The following is a 16,813-nucleotide window of genomic DNA, read 5'->3' as shown; positions in this document are numbered from 1 at the left end:
AAATGATTCGCGAAGTTTCATTTATCAATAACCCTGGAAATCATTTCAGTAATAGCTGATTCTATAACAAGAATATTTTTTTTTTGCTTTTGTGCAACTTCAATTTTCATAGTGACATCAATAAATTCCATGCTTAATTATTTATTTAGTATTGAAAACGCTGAAATCCTCTGCTCGTAGTCTGTAGGGGAAAGTGCCCTTGCTTTGAACGGTCCCAACCTTTATAATGACTAAATTTTTCCTATGTTTTTTAAATAAATGTGACTCAAAGCAATATATTTTAAAAACAGGACACTTTCCCCTAGTTTTTCAAATACACCCTTATTTGATGAATCTCATTTATTGAAAAACGCAGGAAAAATTTAGTCATTATAAAGCTTGGGACAAGGTTTCTCTATTAGGCATATCATATCTTTTTACAGTAATTTTTCTGAGTGAAATAAAATTTAGAATTTTTGAGACGGTTAAGTGTGTCAAACAGACAAAAAACAGCACATTTTCTTTAGGTAAGACCTCACTTCAAATTTTAAAGACAAACATAATAAAGGACTTTTTTTGCACATTATATACATGACATTTAAGGGAACGTACAACACTACCAGTTGCACCCAAATGTAAAATGACAGTCCTCTTTATAGTTTTAAATTTAAATAGATTAGTTTGTTTTATCAGTAAACATCTGAACCATTAGTGGATCTTTTGCTGTATGTTTAGTATATATATTACGTTTTTTTGGTCGCAGAAATAGATCTTGAATATAACAAAATTGGTAAAGATCATTAACTGAATTGTGCTCGTTGCGTGCCTTTCCCATTTTGGACAGTTTAATTTCATATCCACAATTTTCCTGTGAGATCAATCGACATCATAGGAAAAACTTTCAGGCTGGCTTCGAGTACTTCATATTTTCCCATATTCTTTTAATGAATCTGGCCTATTTTTTTCAGGAAATAAGTGATTTATGACAAACTATTGAAATAATGGTCATAGACGTGTCAGATTCATTAAAGGAATATGGGAAAAATATTAAACGTTCAAAAGTACACTGTGTGCGAAGTCTGCAAAACTTCCCCTATAATAATGGAGGTATTATTTCTTTTTAAATATTTGTTCTCGAAAATTCTTCCTTTGATTTATTTATTTAACGACAAATTCCCCTCAATTGTTTGGAGCATAGTATTTTTCCTTTAGCAAAAATTGTTAAAATTGTATTCATGAAATTAATAAATATTTTAATATCCAAATTTAAATTTTATTTTAAGCTTTAGAAAAATTTCTATTTTAAGAAGAATTTTTTAATAATTTACTGCGAGACCCTAAAGGCAAAAAAATAATCAAGGAAGATCCGGCATGTTTGACACACTTTTTTATGTTTTGAAAGTATATCAAAATATAAATTAAAAAACACGTCATGATACTTACATTTACATTAAAAGATAAATAAATATTCTACTAAAGTGGCTGACAAATGTTCCTTCACTAAGAAAAAAAGAGAGTGCGATTAACTTTTTTCCTCATAACTTTAACACTTTTTAGGTGTGAAAATATATCAACATTTTTTAATGTTAATTTTACACCTTTTTAAGGGTAAAATTAACATGAAAAAGGGTAACTTTAACCCCCAATACATCTAAAAAGGGTAATATTTACACCGATTTTGGTTCAATACTGTAGGGTAAAATAAACATTTTCGGAATGTTATTTTAACTTTTTCGGATTTCTCTCAGTCAGTGTTGTCCAAAAGGTATTGATAATAACAATAATCGTGGCAAAACGTTCCATAGAGGAACAGGCTTTTCCGCAAGAAGAGTTTGTAACATCCATTAATCCATTAATCTTGTACAAGGATGGGGTTGTCAGTCTCATGCTCCGTATAATCAAGTATAGTAAAGCTAACTGGATTCAATTCGAAAATTCCTGGTGACATAAAGAGGTTCGAACCCGAGACACTTGCATCATAGACCGGTTACTCTACCACTTGACCCATTGAGTGTCCGAAATTCCAAAATATATTCCTTTCACCTTTATTTCCATTTGAAGTTAATCGGGGTATTGTAAATACCGTTTCAATTTTTCATAAAAAAATGTCACATAATCCATAATTTTATGATGTTTAGCAGCACAACTTCTACACATCTCTGCAATGTCTCAGGAAGTGCCCTAACTTCGGGCATTTATCACATTAAACGAAGTATCAGTTGTACTATATCTAAATCAAGGTATTTTCCTTCGTGTCATTTATTAGGATATTTTAGAAGTCAACTGACTTATGCTGTATAGTAAAAACTACTAACGCCCCACTAATCCGACCTTCATGGCAGCAAGTGAAAGAAACATCATGGCAAAGTTATTGGATGGAAAAACACAATATGAATGAGACATAGAGTCCTTCCGATGGCGACGAAAGAGGGAAGAATTTTGTTTGGTGTACTATTGATTTTGTAATTAAGGCAAAATAATACTAATGGCTGGCTTGTATACCGCCAACATGTCTTCTGTGTTATTTTACAACAAAATCATCCGGCACATACTGAAATAATATTTCTAATTGTATGAAAATTCATGTGAATGAAAATTGTGAGGAAAGCTGATGGGATGGTTCAATACATCATACAAATGGTTCACCATAAATTCCCACCAATTTTCAGGTATATATGGGCGTAAGAATCTGCGTAGGATGGTACAGGAAAATTTGTGAGGAATGATACCTGAGACGAAAATGAGATACATATGTAAAAGTTTTGGTGGAAGCAAAATTGCCAGTCTGCCTTTAATATGCTTTAAAATGGGTGTAAATTATGAAAATTTCTCCAACGGAATATTAATACTTACCCCTCATGTGAAGTTTAATTACACCCCACGGCATATTCCGCATGCAAATTATCATGGGATAACGTTCAGCAGTCACGCATTCAATGGCGGAAAGTCGATTTTCCGCAGTTCTGAGGAATTTCTTAAAGGAACTCCTTGAGGGGGGCATCAACTAATGCAATTGATGTGGCACAAAAGGGGGCAATAATGAGACTGTTCTCCCTATTTTGGGAATTATTCAATTATTTCCTGGAAGCAATTTCATTAAAGAAGTATTTTCCAACTTCAAAATGGGAATTCCTTTAAAATCACTTTTGGAAGGTAATTATGTGCATGAAATGTACCATAAAATATTTGGGAAATAAAATTACTGATTACTGAAGAAATATGTAGAGAGAAAATATTTCAAAATGACTGTAACCACGATAGTTGCAACGAGGGTTGATATTATAAGCCCTCATGGAGCTGACTTAAATTTTATTGCTAGTTATTAAGAGAATATGGGGAATTGGTGGTGCTATCCGTCTCGTCTTTCAACTCTGTCGGAGTGAACTATCCGCTGCGACTGACATTTGCTCACTGAACAACGGACACTTGCGTCAATTACAATCCTTCACCAATTCCCTAATGGCCTCTACACATTGGGTGCAATTTTTGTCAAAAATTGCTTTTCTGAAGGAAATTCCCTGCAGCGTTGTAGGGGGAAACGTCAAATTTCTGTCAAAAACGCAATTTTTGACGAAAATTGCTCCTAATGTGTAGACACCTTAAGAGACAAGGATTTGGATGTAAAGGCATCTACACATTGGGAGCAACAAAATACCATTTTGACAGAATTTTGACGTTTTCATTTAAATAGGAAGAGGTGGGATACTTTGAATTGGGGTACTTTTGAAATTCTTTCTCCTATTGGTTTCCGGAGCTAAATAATATCACAGTAAGATCTAGTTCCTCTAGTTTCATTTAAAAATAGGATAAAAACGCTAAAATTTTAAGCTCCCCAAGTCAAAGCTGCCCCACTTCCCCCTAAATGCAAACGATTTCCTTCAAAAATGCATTTTTGACAAAAATTGCTCTCAATGTGTAGAGATGTTAATATAGAAACAATAGGAAAAAATATATTAGTAGACATTACCTCAGACTGGGTTAACAATTGTCGAATAATTCCCGCAATTTACATAATTGTGACAAGAGTAATCATTTTCACTTGCAACTGTTTTTTTTTTAACTCTCTAAAATTACTTTCCAACCCCTTGAAAATTCAATCCAATCAGTTTGTCCTTCAAATTTTCCCGCAGCAAGAGAAACGTATTTGAACAAAGCACTCAATCCTTTCTTCCTGAAAACACTCGAAAATCAATTCTTCAAATTGAACTCCAATTGTGTTTGGGAAAGAAGGGAAAAAATTATTTGCTGACACCTTCCAATTGTTCCTGAAAGTGCTAAACGAGAGTGGGTGTGAAAAATCCAATACACACAACCAGAAAATTATTCCATCAATTTTTTTACCTTCGAATATGCGGATTATTCCATTGAATTTTTATGCATACCTTGCCTTTTATGCGGACTTTTCATTTTATTTCATATTTTCTTTCTATTTTTGAAATTGGAGAATTTGAGGGTGTTGCATGGTTTTACAAAGCAAAATAGAAAATTTTTAGTATTAAAAAAATATATTTTTTTCCTTGAAACATTAGCTTTAACTCAAAAAGTAAATGATTTGCAAATCCTTTTCTGAAATTTTCATTTCATTTTCATGCACATTCAGATGTTATAACCTGATTTTTGGAAAATCGTTTGAAAAGAAAAACCATTAATTGATAAGTTAATTAATTAATTAATAATGATAAATTAATCTTTAATCATCTCTAAAAGCAAAGTTTTTAATGACGACCAGCTTTTTATTGCCCGAAATTCAAAAATAAAAATTAAGTATTTAAATAAAAACCATGAAATATCTAAAGTAACATTTTATCATATCGTATAGTTAGATGCGGTTTCAATGCTTTTAATCTCTACGGACGATTTCAACCTATAGCTCTAACACTTAAGAGGTTTTCCTGAAAATAACAATGAATGATAATTTTCGTTTGAATTAAAATTAATTTGTACAGTATTTGTAGTCTCTTTCTATATAGTATTAAAAATTTTTGATAACAAAATAAAAATATTTACATTATTAACATTTAATTATAAAAGCGATTATTTATAAATTCCTAACTTTTGAGCTCTCAGATTCACTATAAGGGAAGAGTACTAGGTATCGGCAATGTTCCTCGGATCTTCAGCTTATTACCAGATTGTTGCACCAATTTCAAACGATTTTTTAAAAAGTATTAGCTACTTTTTACCATTTAACTCACACAAAAATGCAGTGCATTAGTTCAGATTTAATTTACAAAACTATTTTTCCGTGGGGCACCTGATTAAATTCGTAACGATCCGAGGTACAAAGTACTTAGTTGCAATTACATTTATTTTTTAAAAATTTATTGTAAAATTTTAAAATTCAAATGAACAGGTATAGTTAAATCGATCACAAATAAACAGATTGAGCATACACGAAAATACCAAATAATATTTTGAGGCTTGAATTTTCAACTGAATATCGAACATATCTCTTAACATTCCAATCCGGGGTACTCTTCCCTTATAGCAAATAGCTGACGATTTGCAAAAAATATCCTACATTATTAAAACCTTCTACTTTGTGATTTTGTATCAACATTAGAAAAGATAACTTTAGATCAGAGGCGTGCAAGAACCGTTGAAACCGAATAAACGTCAAATGAAACATGTACGTCAATGATCAAAACGTTACTAGAACAAACTTATTTTGACTTTTATTCGGTTTCAACGGTTTTTGCACACCTCTGCTTTAGATAGTCGGAATAAATTATTTATCTGTGGGTCATCACAGTGACTCCATAAAGGATTGAAGTGTTGCTCCACATTGATTTAAGGACGATTGAGTCACTGGTTTATCCTAAAAAAAAAATCCTACCGCCATATAGTTATTCTAAACTCAACAAAAAATGATTATATCTGATCCCCAATTTTTGTCTCTTTGTCCCTAGAGGGTTGAAAATCCCTGGAATTTCGGAAAAATCCGAATCGGTTCAAACCGGTTAAGTACCGGTTGTGATTCGACACTGAGAAAAATCAGAAAAAGTTAAAATAACATTTCGAAAATGTTTATTTTACCCTGCATTATTGGTCCAAAATCGGTGTAAATATTACCCTTTTTAGGTATATTACGGGTTGATGTTACCCTTTTTCATGTTAATTTTACCCTTTAAAAGGTGCAAAATTAACATTAAAAAATATTGATATATTTTTACACCTATAATGTGCTAAAATTATGAGGAAAAAAAGTTAATCGAACCCCATTTTTTTCTCAGTGGATAATTCATTTTACACTATTTTTAGTTGAATCACTTCCAATCAATTGCAATAAAATGTAAAATATTATAGAAACCTAAGCGCTGAATTGCTGAATTTGCTTTTAACAGGAGAAGAAGAATCAAAACATCGATTTTGTGAGTGTGAAAAAACTGAAAATATAATTGATTTACCCGTCTGACCAAGTAAGCGTGGATTATAGCCTCAATTAACCCCTATCTTTCATACCTTACTTTTAAGAAGCTCCCATACAAAATACCCCTTACCAAATATATGTGAAGGACACTGTTTTGCGTTCATAGTGGTGAGCAGCGGAACTACGAAAATTATGCTGCCGGCCTTGTTTAGCTGTCAGTGACAAGATGGAATATTTTCCAATCATTTTATTTGCCTAATTTATTTTAAATTATTTTAAATTTTTATTATTTATTTAATAAAAAAATAATAATAAATAATTTATTTTATTTTTATTTATTTAATAAATTATTTTTTATTTTCAACTATTTTAAATAGTGCCTAAAGCTGAGTGTTAATTAATGGCTCAAGGCTGGGTCTCCCTTACCCTGTGTCAGACGGGTAGTGAATTTTGGTGTTTAAATTTCATAGGAAAATTTAAAAAAAAATACTGTTATTGAACACGGATATAATCGGAAGTGGCCAATGATTGTGTTTTGGCTACAACAACTGAGTTAAATAACATACTTTATTTACTTTGTAATTGTGGAAGCCCCAAAAGAGTTTAACGAATTAAATAATTTTTTTTATTTCTAGATTCATTAAAATATTATATATTTTTGGAATCGCTCTTAGTTAACAAATAGGAGCCTCAGAAATTTTTCGTGGATTCTCTCTTAGATGTTTTTATTACAAGACGATGTCATCTGCTCAAGGACTCAAACACTAAAAAGAAATACTTTATAAATTGTTTGTAAATATTTGTAAATTTCTACTGGAGACTTAGGAAATGCTCCTAAACCGTATAACCCACAAACAAGTTCGTAAAAATTTGTACTTTTACACAAACATTGTTCGTAACATAATCACTTGACAAGCATTTTTTAATCTTTTACAAACATTGTTTTGTAGATTTTTTTGTCTGCCAAAAATTTACACAAAAATGACAAAGTTTTTGTGCGTGTTTACGAACATTTACGGGCAAATGTTTGTAACAGTACAAAAAATGCCCGTCAAATTATCATTTTAGAAATAATGTGTGTGAAAAAACATTGTTTCGAAAAACGCATTTCGAATTCACAATATTTACGAACAATTTTATGAAATACTTTTTTTTTCTATATAAAATAAATTGTATTATGTAAGTTAAGCGGGTTTCATTGGTAAATTCTAAGTATAAATGATATATAAATGCAATGGGATTGGTGGAAACCACTACAAAACTGTAGGATCATCCTCAGCTATCGATGAATAGAGGTTGGAGCGTCGAAAAAATATCAGAACTCGGTTTTATTCTCCATGTAAAATACAACGTTACGTTACAAGTATTAATTATTATACAATTTGTGAAAGAATTCTTTATAAGTAAAGTGTTTGTAATTTGGGACAGGGTGCCTTTCAGCACTAACATAAGAAATTAAAGACTTTTGTTGCATCCGTTTCAGTTATTTAGAACCTCTACAAGCAGTACATCGTGTTTGTTTCTTATAAAATTAACCTTAATGCGTTTAAAAATGAATAAAAATGTAAACATGGGCTTGCCTGTAATTTTGGACACCTTGCTTGTAATTTTGGACACTTCCGCATTTCTTTGCCTTTTCGAGACTATTTTAAGGCTCTTTTAAGACTGGTTACCCTAAAGTTTCAACAAAGTAATTTTAATTAAAGTCATATTCAAATTGAACGAATTTTGTGTTAAAATCTTCTAAAAAGAATACATTTTCAGATAGAACACATTATTCATTGAATAAATTGAAGAAAGTTCCATAATTTTAATGAATTTATTTGTAGTGTCTAATTTTAACCTTTAAAGTATCCAAAATTACAAGCTGTCCTAAATTAGAAGCAGTTTCCCTATTCAAATATTAATTAAAATTTGCAACTTTTCAATAGTATTTCGTAAATTACCATAATTATTTATAAATCATAATTATTCTATAAATATTAATGGATTTAAATAAATAGTTATCTGAACTGAACAGCTTAGTATCAAAACAGAAAAAAAAGAAATAAATGAATCACTGAAAAATGAATTTATTATATTGTTTAAAAAACTTGTGTTGCATTTTACGCTTTATAATTTTATAATTCATTGTATTCATGTCACCGGTTGCATTGTAATTATCATCACACGCACCCATCCCCTATTCCAAAAGCCATTGGAGCTTTTTCTCACTGGTGTTTCCGAATTTGGGGTTGGATGAACAAATAAAATAGTCCACCAATTTCTGGTTGACAATTAAATTATTCGCTCCGGCAATAAATTTCGACACAGAAAGGCGTGGGGCCTTTGCGTATTTTTCCGAGGGGTTAGAGGTGCAAAAGCTTCCATGAGGAATGGGATGAATCATTTGCATCACTCGTTTATTAATGGAAAACAATAAAAAAGGGTGGTTTTATACCAACACAAGTAGAATGGTTGAACAAAAACTGGTGTTATTCATAGGTTTAAATCGAATTTTTGGTAGAGGACAATTTATTAACATTCCATTCGCCATCCATGCCCTAAAGAGGCTAATAATTTCCGTCTACTTTTCATCAAATTTGTATCAATATCCCCACAATATTTTCCCATAATTTTTGTGTGTTTTTATATTTTTTCGAGTTCGGTAAATGTTTATGAGATAGCCCTAAAAAAAAGATTAGGTTACTTTTTTGCAACAATAAAAACACTGTTTCAAATCATTTGTTCTCATGGAATATTTAACAAAAATACTTCCTATGGTTTGTGTTGTTTCAAATCAACCTCAAATGGTAAATCCTCTTGGAAATATCAACGTATAAAATGCCAAAAGAAAACAAGAGAAGTCTCGTCAAATTTTCAATCATTTCGAAACACATTGCAAACAATATTGATTTTTTTAGATGAAAAAAAAACTCACGAGAAGCATAAAATCATAAAATAAAAATGTCACAGGATGATTTACGAATGTGTGTCCTGCTGAGGTGGAGCTTTCCCATATATAAAACCACGCAATCTCCTCTTCACGGTGACATAGGTATCGTAAGCATTGTCCTAAAAAAAAAACGAACTATCCCTCTCTTCCTGCGGAGTTTTATAATTTCAATTGCAGAATTATATGAATATTATTTGAGAAATTCAATCACGTAGAAAAAGTGGCAGAGTTGCTTAGAAAGACAATCCAGGATGAAAATCATTGAGAGAGAAAATTTATGAGGTTTCAATGGTTTGAGACTTGTGATCGATAATTATGGAATTGTTCCATCACCTACATCAACAATTATTCTTCCAAACTAGGGTGGATTTCTCTTGAATTACTGAATTAATACCGCCCTTGTGATTTTCACTTCTAATTTCTTCTTCCTAAGGGATTCCTATTCGCTCTCTGGGTTCATTTGCTCTTAGCAGCAAACAGAAAGAATACTTTAGGGTTTAGATATCTGTGTAATATTTAAAATAGTGAAACTTTTGAAATATATAATATTTATCGAGAAATTAGGCATTTTAGAAATATTACACAAAGTTAATAAAAATAAAGGAATCGATATAAAATTAACTTAAAAAAAAACAGAATTAGTACAATCAACAATTACTCAAGTAATCGAAATATTTAACATTAGTAATTTGGTGAGTAATAATAATGGTAAATTAATATAATTGACACATAAGGTTCATAAAGTCAGTAAATTTGAAAAACTTTGAATTCAGATACAAATTGTAATAACTCAATAATTATTTTAAGTACATTAAAATTCCCAATAAAAATTAACACTCGATTTTACAGACTCATTAATAGGTAATATTCACTAAGCGCTTGTAAAAACGTTTGAAATTTTTGAAATTTCAGTTGCTTATCTCATTTCGTATTTTTTACATTCGTTGCTTTCGTTCTCCGGAACAGAATGGTAGAAAAAGTCCTTTCAAAGGTCGTATGTAAATTGTTACAATATCTATTTCTTTTACAATTTACGTTAGGAATTGGCCGAAGCAAAATTAAGAAAGTAGAAAAATCACCCCAAGTGCAAAGATCATTTGGAAATTCGTAATTATTCGAACTGGTTTTAATTAGCCGAACCCCGTATGTCCATTTCCAAGAATTGATCATCGAACATTGCTGCTATTTTGTAAGATTCGATCTTGGAAAATTAAGCCAAGTTAACGAATCTCAAAGCCGAATATTTAATTTGCTAACAATGGACATAATCTAGAATAGAAGCACAGTCTAGTTGATAGGGAATGATAAAGTTCATAACTTTTCTCGGGATGACAAGCTCAATAGAATTTTAACTTTTTTCACGAAATTTTCACAATCCAGGGATATTGGTACATTTCTAATCGCCTACCACTTCAACATATCTATTAGATAGAGAAGGTTATACACAAGCCCCTGACAAGTTGACTTTTTATGTGAAGCTATTTGAAGCTAACTCATAAATTGACCTCGGACTCAGCTAACTAGTCGGACTCAGCTATCTATCAGAAACGTAGTATATCCCTCCATACAGTACCCGATCTTATACGATAAAACTTCTCACTTTTAAGATACCTCGTGTTACGGTCGCAAATGCAAAAACAAATCCCATATGAATTTAAGTAGAAGTACAGTAGAGTCTCGCTATAGGCCATCGCTCTATAGTCCACAATTTATCGACCGTTGATTTCAAAACACTGATTTTAAGTTAGGTTATATTTTTTAGTATGCGACATGCATAATTATTTTAATATTTTTGGCAAACTTTATTAAGTAGTTGTGATAATTGTGATCCACAATGAAGAGAGCAAGGACAAGTACCACAATCGCAAAGAAAGTGGAAGCCGTCGAGCAATTTCAATACTAAAAATCGTTGATAATTTTAAAAAATTACATGGACTATAGTGCGACCCAAGTGTCAAATTTGAAACTAAATATGGACTATAGCGAGACTCTACTGTATGATGGTGCTATTCCAATGAAAAAGTGACCATGTTTTTTAGCACATTACCGTTCTCAAGTTCTAAAAAAGACCATGTCTGTTCCCATACATCATTTCAAGGAAAATAATGAGTAGAGAATATTAATGCTACTCGCCGACTTTTACCCACTGAGAACTCACGGGAACTCATGGAAAACCTTGGAAAATCGGTTGAGGGTAAAGTTGCCAACTCCCGGCCATCCAGCTGCATCACGCCACCAAGCTGACATGACAGGTTACTCCACACTGACTGAATGTCAGATGGCATTGTGATCGGGTGAAAGATTGCTCGGAGGGAATATTCGTATTCGGATTTCGGTTGAACTTTTCTTTTGTGTCGGTTCCTGTCATGACTATTTGGTGATTTTGAAACACGACGAGGACTGGGGAAAATATGAAGTTTTTGTGTAGAGAGAAGAACCTTACATCTTGTCAATCATGATAAATAAAATGTAGAAAATACTATGAAAATGAAAACATTAAATTAATCTTGTCGAGTTCCCAACCGAAATCCAAATTCAAATATTCACGCCGAGCAAGCTTTCACACGATCACAATGTCATCTGACATTAATTGAAATAACATATGGGAACAGTCATGGTCTTTTTATTACATGAGAACAGTAATGTGCTAAAAAAACATGCTCATTTTTTCATTGGAATAGCACCATGAGAAGGTAGCTTCAACTCTACAGGCCACTTGCCAGGGGCTTGGTCATACATCTTAAGATTTTGTATTAAATTAGGTTTGGGTTATTGAAAAGCTTAGTATTCAGCAGAATTTTGTAAAAATTTTGTCAAAAGGATATTGTCTACCAATTCCAGAAACTTTTCCAGAGAGGTTTTAGATACAATATTAACACCTTTAAATTATTTTGTGTGCATATTTGACTTCTTTTTTAAGTAATCTTGAAATACTAATACAGGTCTATCGAATACTTTGAGGAAAAATAAATAAGTATGCGGAAATCGGATCTGGAAATTCTGAAATTAAGTATTACGAAAATGATTTTTTTTTAATTTGCTTTTTCATATTAACACGTATATTTTAATTCTTTTAACTTTAAAATATATATTTATTTAACTAGTTTTGATAAATTTCTTCTGAACCAGATTATAAGTTTAATTAAATTAAACATGGATTTTTTTTTATTTTTCTGAAAAATTTCAACATTTATTGATCCCTAATGAAAACCCAATGCTTCCCACGCACATGTTGTGCTGATTCAGCATTTCAGTGTCATTCAATCGTGGTAAATTCTTTCACCATTCACTAAAAAGGGTTCTCAATGAACCATAGACAGATTTTTCTAGAGTTTAGGAATTTTTCTAGGAAACCCTATTTTGTTTCAATGGCTTCCCAGTAGTTTATCCAGAGTACCTCCGTTCCCCAAGTGCACTCCATTCCCTTGAGAGATAATAAAGGATCGAGATGGGAAAACTCGAGGTGAAAAATGAAAAGCTTACGTCACAGGAACACCCTCTCCTGGGGGATCCCTAGAAAGTAAATGGGAAACGCGAAAGTTGCGTTGTGAGGATGATGGATTGACGGAAGGAGCTATGTAAATACATATGCGGATGGAAAGCCCAAAGAGTGAGGATAATGTAGATTTGCAGACATTGCAGAGTAAATGTTGTGGATCATCTTATATAATTTACGATGTAAACTCACTCTGTTTAATTTGCTATCAGAGTGAATTGAGCACGCTCTCTCTCTCTCTGTGGGTACTTCGTGCATTCAATTTGGTGTAATTAATTAAATTAAGCTTTTTCTCTCTTTCTCCATTTCTTTCAGATTTAAAGGTGACTATGCCCCGTTTCACCAAACACTCCTGGATGGCTTTTCCCGCACTACGAGGGGCCTACAAACACGTTCAGGTAAAAAAATTGTAATAATATTCATGAAAAAGAATTATGTAAGCAGTCTTAAATGTTTCATGAGTAAAATATTTTGGCAGGATGTGTCTGTCCATCACTGTTTCTAAAAAAAAAAACACGTCTCATTTTAGCTTCATATTGAGTTCCGGCCAGAGTCATTTGACGGGATAATTCTGTTGACGGGCGAGAGGGATGATCTCACTGGTGACTTCATGGCTCTCCTCATTCATCAGGGATTCATTGAATTTTGGTAATGTGTAAAATTGCATGAATTTTTACCCCATGCCAGCAATGATGGTGCATATTTTTGAGAGGATGTGTATCAAAATAGGGATTTGCATTTTATTTTTGCCATATCCCTTATATTTAAAACCTGCCTCAGGGGGATAGCAAGCACTGCGATTTTCGTGCAAGAAATTTACATATTAAGTGCATTCTTCTGCAAAATATTCCATGGGAAGAAATCTTCCTAATAGAGTATGATAGTGTTTAAAATATATAAAAGAAACAGTATTAAATTACATGATATGATAGTATATATTCTTAGCAAGATTTATATAAAGTTTTATTGTCTGAAAATACCAAGTGATCGTGTGGTAGAAAACTGTCTATGACGTACGACTTTGATAGGAAATCCTCACAAAGAATTGTCAATTTTCTGTTTAGAAAACCACTTAGGATAAGTGTACCAAATTCCGGCCAGTTTGCAATTCCGGCCACATTTTTTGTTCCTCAAATTTCCATGAATTTTTAGCTTTTGCACACTCTAGAAATTATACAATGCAAAAAAATAACAAATAATATCGCTTCGACGAGCAAGATGATCTGATAATGGCAGTGGAAGAATTGCGGAAGAGCGAGGAACTATGAGAATGAAGGTGGCTGGAATAGGCCACCAATGCTATGTCTACATTTTTAATCATTTTAAAATGTATTAAAAATGTTTTCAGAGAAAATAAAGACGATAAACTGTCTACAAGGTTCCAAGCAACACTCCTTATCAAAAAGTATCAAAAAATTCAATTTGTATTAAAAATATTACATTTCAAACTCGAGACTTTGGCGATTGCATACAACTATGCCGAAATTTGGCACACTTACTCTATTTAAAAATTTAACAATTTACTGAACTAGTGCCGATTTTGTAATGAAAATCGACCGGCGGTCTGCACATAGTTGTCTTTAAAATCGATGCTGATTTTTGTGAAAAATCAACGATAAGCGATTTTTTTCAAATAACCGAGAATAATAATTTTATAGAATTAAGACAGTTGTTAAATTGAATGATGATTTTAAATTTTTATATAAGCCTTGATATAAGCTTAGAAAAAGTGTCAGTTTTGATAAAAGTACTTATTGGAAAAAAATTATGAATATCGTTTTTCAATGCTGTTAGCATTAAAATAATAATAATTTGAAAACACAGCAGATTTTTTCTGACCTTTATTATTAAAATTTGCTTGATTTATTTTATTTGTTTTTCGATTTATTTGTATACCTCTCTTGATGTATAAAATTATTTATTTTTATCTTTTCAATTTTGGAAAATTCTTTTCAATAATATCAGTGCATTGGCAATTGGTAATTTTTGTATAGGGGAAAGTACTCTCCCTTCGAATGTTTGTGCCTTCGAATAATGTGAATTTTCTTTTATTTTCCCTAAGAGACTAACACATTATTATCACGTAATTATAAATAATTGACGATAAACTAACTAATCTTTAGGAGAAATGTGTCAAGCAAAGCCCAAAATAGACACAGAGATCGGCTGGGATCAGCCCAAAAATGAGAATTGATGTCGATACACTCACTCAGGGATCAGCCCAAAATTTGGAGGATCAGGCTGATCTTCTAAATTCGTGAGGTCTAGTGAAATTAAGGGGATTAGGCGGCATCAGTGCCAGTGCTGAAAATAAAAAGCTTCACTCTGGGGGTTTCTGGGTGTTTTTCGAAATGTCAATTGGGTGAAAAAGTATGGAAAGTAATGGTACGCAATGTCTCCAAATCTTAAAATGCATTAAGATTGGAGTAATGGGAAGCTCAGAGTGCATCTTCCTGTACGAAAAATCCATTGATATTGCACTTAAGAGGTCTTTCAGCACTTAAAGTGTGGAGATTTAATAGAAATTTACGCTAAAAACGCTAATCCTTGATCTTAAATCCTCAGTGTATGATAGTTTAGGCTGATCCTTTACCTCCAAATTTTTCGAGCTGAGTATTCTGGAGGATCAGCCTATGTCTATTTTCGGCATAAGTCTCTTAGGATAAGTATAAGAAAATTTACATTATTCGAAGATATGAACGTTCGAAGGGAGAATAGTTTCCCCTACCGCTTCATTCTGAAACAAATATTCAACCGCTAAATCTTAAAATCGACTTTGAAAGGCTGATAGGGTAAGTGTGCCTAATTTCGACCAGCTTGCAATTTCGACCACCTTTCTTGTTCCTCGAATTTCCATGAACCTTTAGATTTTACGTACTCTAGAGATTATACAATGCAAAAGAATAACAAAAAATGTAGCTACGACAAACGAGATGACATGAAAAAGATATTGCAAGAATTCCCGAAGGGCAGGGAACTATGAAAATGAAGGTGGCCGAAATAGGGCACCAAAGCTATGTCTACATTTTTATACATTTTAAAATATATTAAGAATGATTTTAGAGTAAATAAAGACGGTAAACTCTTTACAAGGTTCCAAGCAACACTCTTACAAAAGAGAGAATAAAAAAAAATCAATTTCTATTAAAAATATTACATTTCAAACTTGAGACTTTGGCGCTTGCATGCAAATATGCCGAAATTTGGCACACTTACCCTACATATTTCTTAAAAAAAGACCTGTAATATTATAAATTGTCGGATTTCTTAACGACTTTAAGGTGAATAAGTAATAAGAGTGATTAAAAGTGGAGTAGAGCAAAAGCAACTATACTTATTCTGTGAAAATTTTGTTGGCTCATGAATTTCATTAAAGAAGTAGACTTATCAACCCCTAGAAATGTAAAGCTTTTGCAAAAATCATTGAACATGGCAAAAATTGAAGTCTCAGGCAGAGTGATTGACACATAATACTGAAAATGTTATTTGGCTACTTTCTGTATTTGTGCCATTTGCCATAAAATCTACTATATAATGTTCATGAAAGCCAATGCATGTTTGGGTGGTACTTAGGGTGGTCTAAAGTGCCAACATACGTAGTGAGAAAAGGGTAAAAAAAAATACTGTGATTTTCAGTGCTTTAACCATTGTTGGTATCAGATATCCCAAAATCCGGCGGATATTAACACACATAAAATAGTTTCTGCTACTGACACATTTTACCAAAATGGTCATGCCTCTTTCAGCACCCCAAATGCATGATGGAGTAGTCAACTCAGCCACTTTGAGTGCTTTTTTGGGGGCGGGGGGAGTAAACAGGAAAAGCTCTATACCACAATTCTCATCCCCAAAAGTTGAGGAGTATAAAATAAATCAAAGGCCATTTCTGCTTGAGAAATTTTAAAGATGATGTCGGTGTAAAATTACTGCTCTTTCGTCTTTTTGCACCTCACCCACACGCATTTTATGTGATCACGTAATTTTGTCACTCATCCCCTATGTCTTTTCATTCATTCACCCTTATAATTAATGT

General features: G+C 32.3%; 1 protein-coding gene across 1 annotated transcript in view; it reads left to right on the top strand.

Annotated features, from left to right (window-relative positions):
- LOC129798952 (pikachurin) overlaps positions 1 to 16,813 on the top strand; it is a 178,973-nt gene that overhangs the window by 119,594 nt on the left and 42,566 nt on the right. The window contains exons 5-6 of the mRNA XM_055842482.1: positions 13,096 to 13,178; positions 13,310 to 13,428. Coding sequence (XP_055698457.1) covers positions 13,096 to 13,178; positions 13,310 to 13,428 — 202 coding nt within the window. The remainder of the gene's footprint in view (positions 1 to 13,095; positions 13,179 to 13,309; positions 13,429 to 16,813) is intronic.

This window comes from Phlebotomus papatasi, chromosome 1, assembly GCF_024763615.1.
Source record: "Phlebotomus papatasi isolate M1 chromosome 1, Ppap_2.1, whole genome shotgun sequence".
Lineage (NCBI taxonomy): Eukaryota > Metazoa > Arthropoda > Insecta > Diptera > Psychodidae > Phlebotomus > Phlebotomus papatasi.
This window is presented reverse-complemented; position numbering and strand designations above follow the sequence as displayed.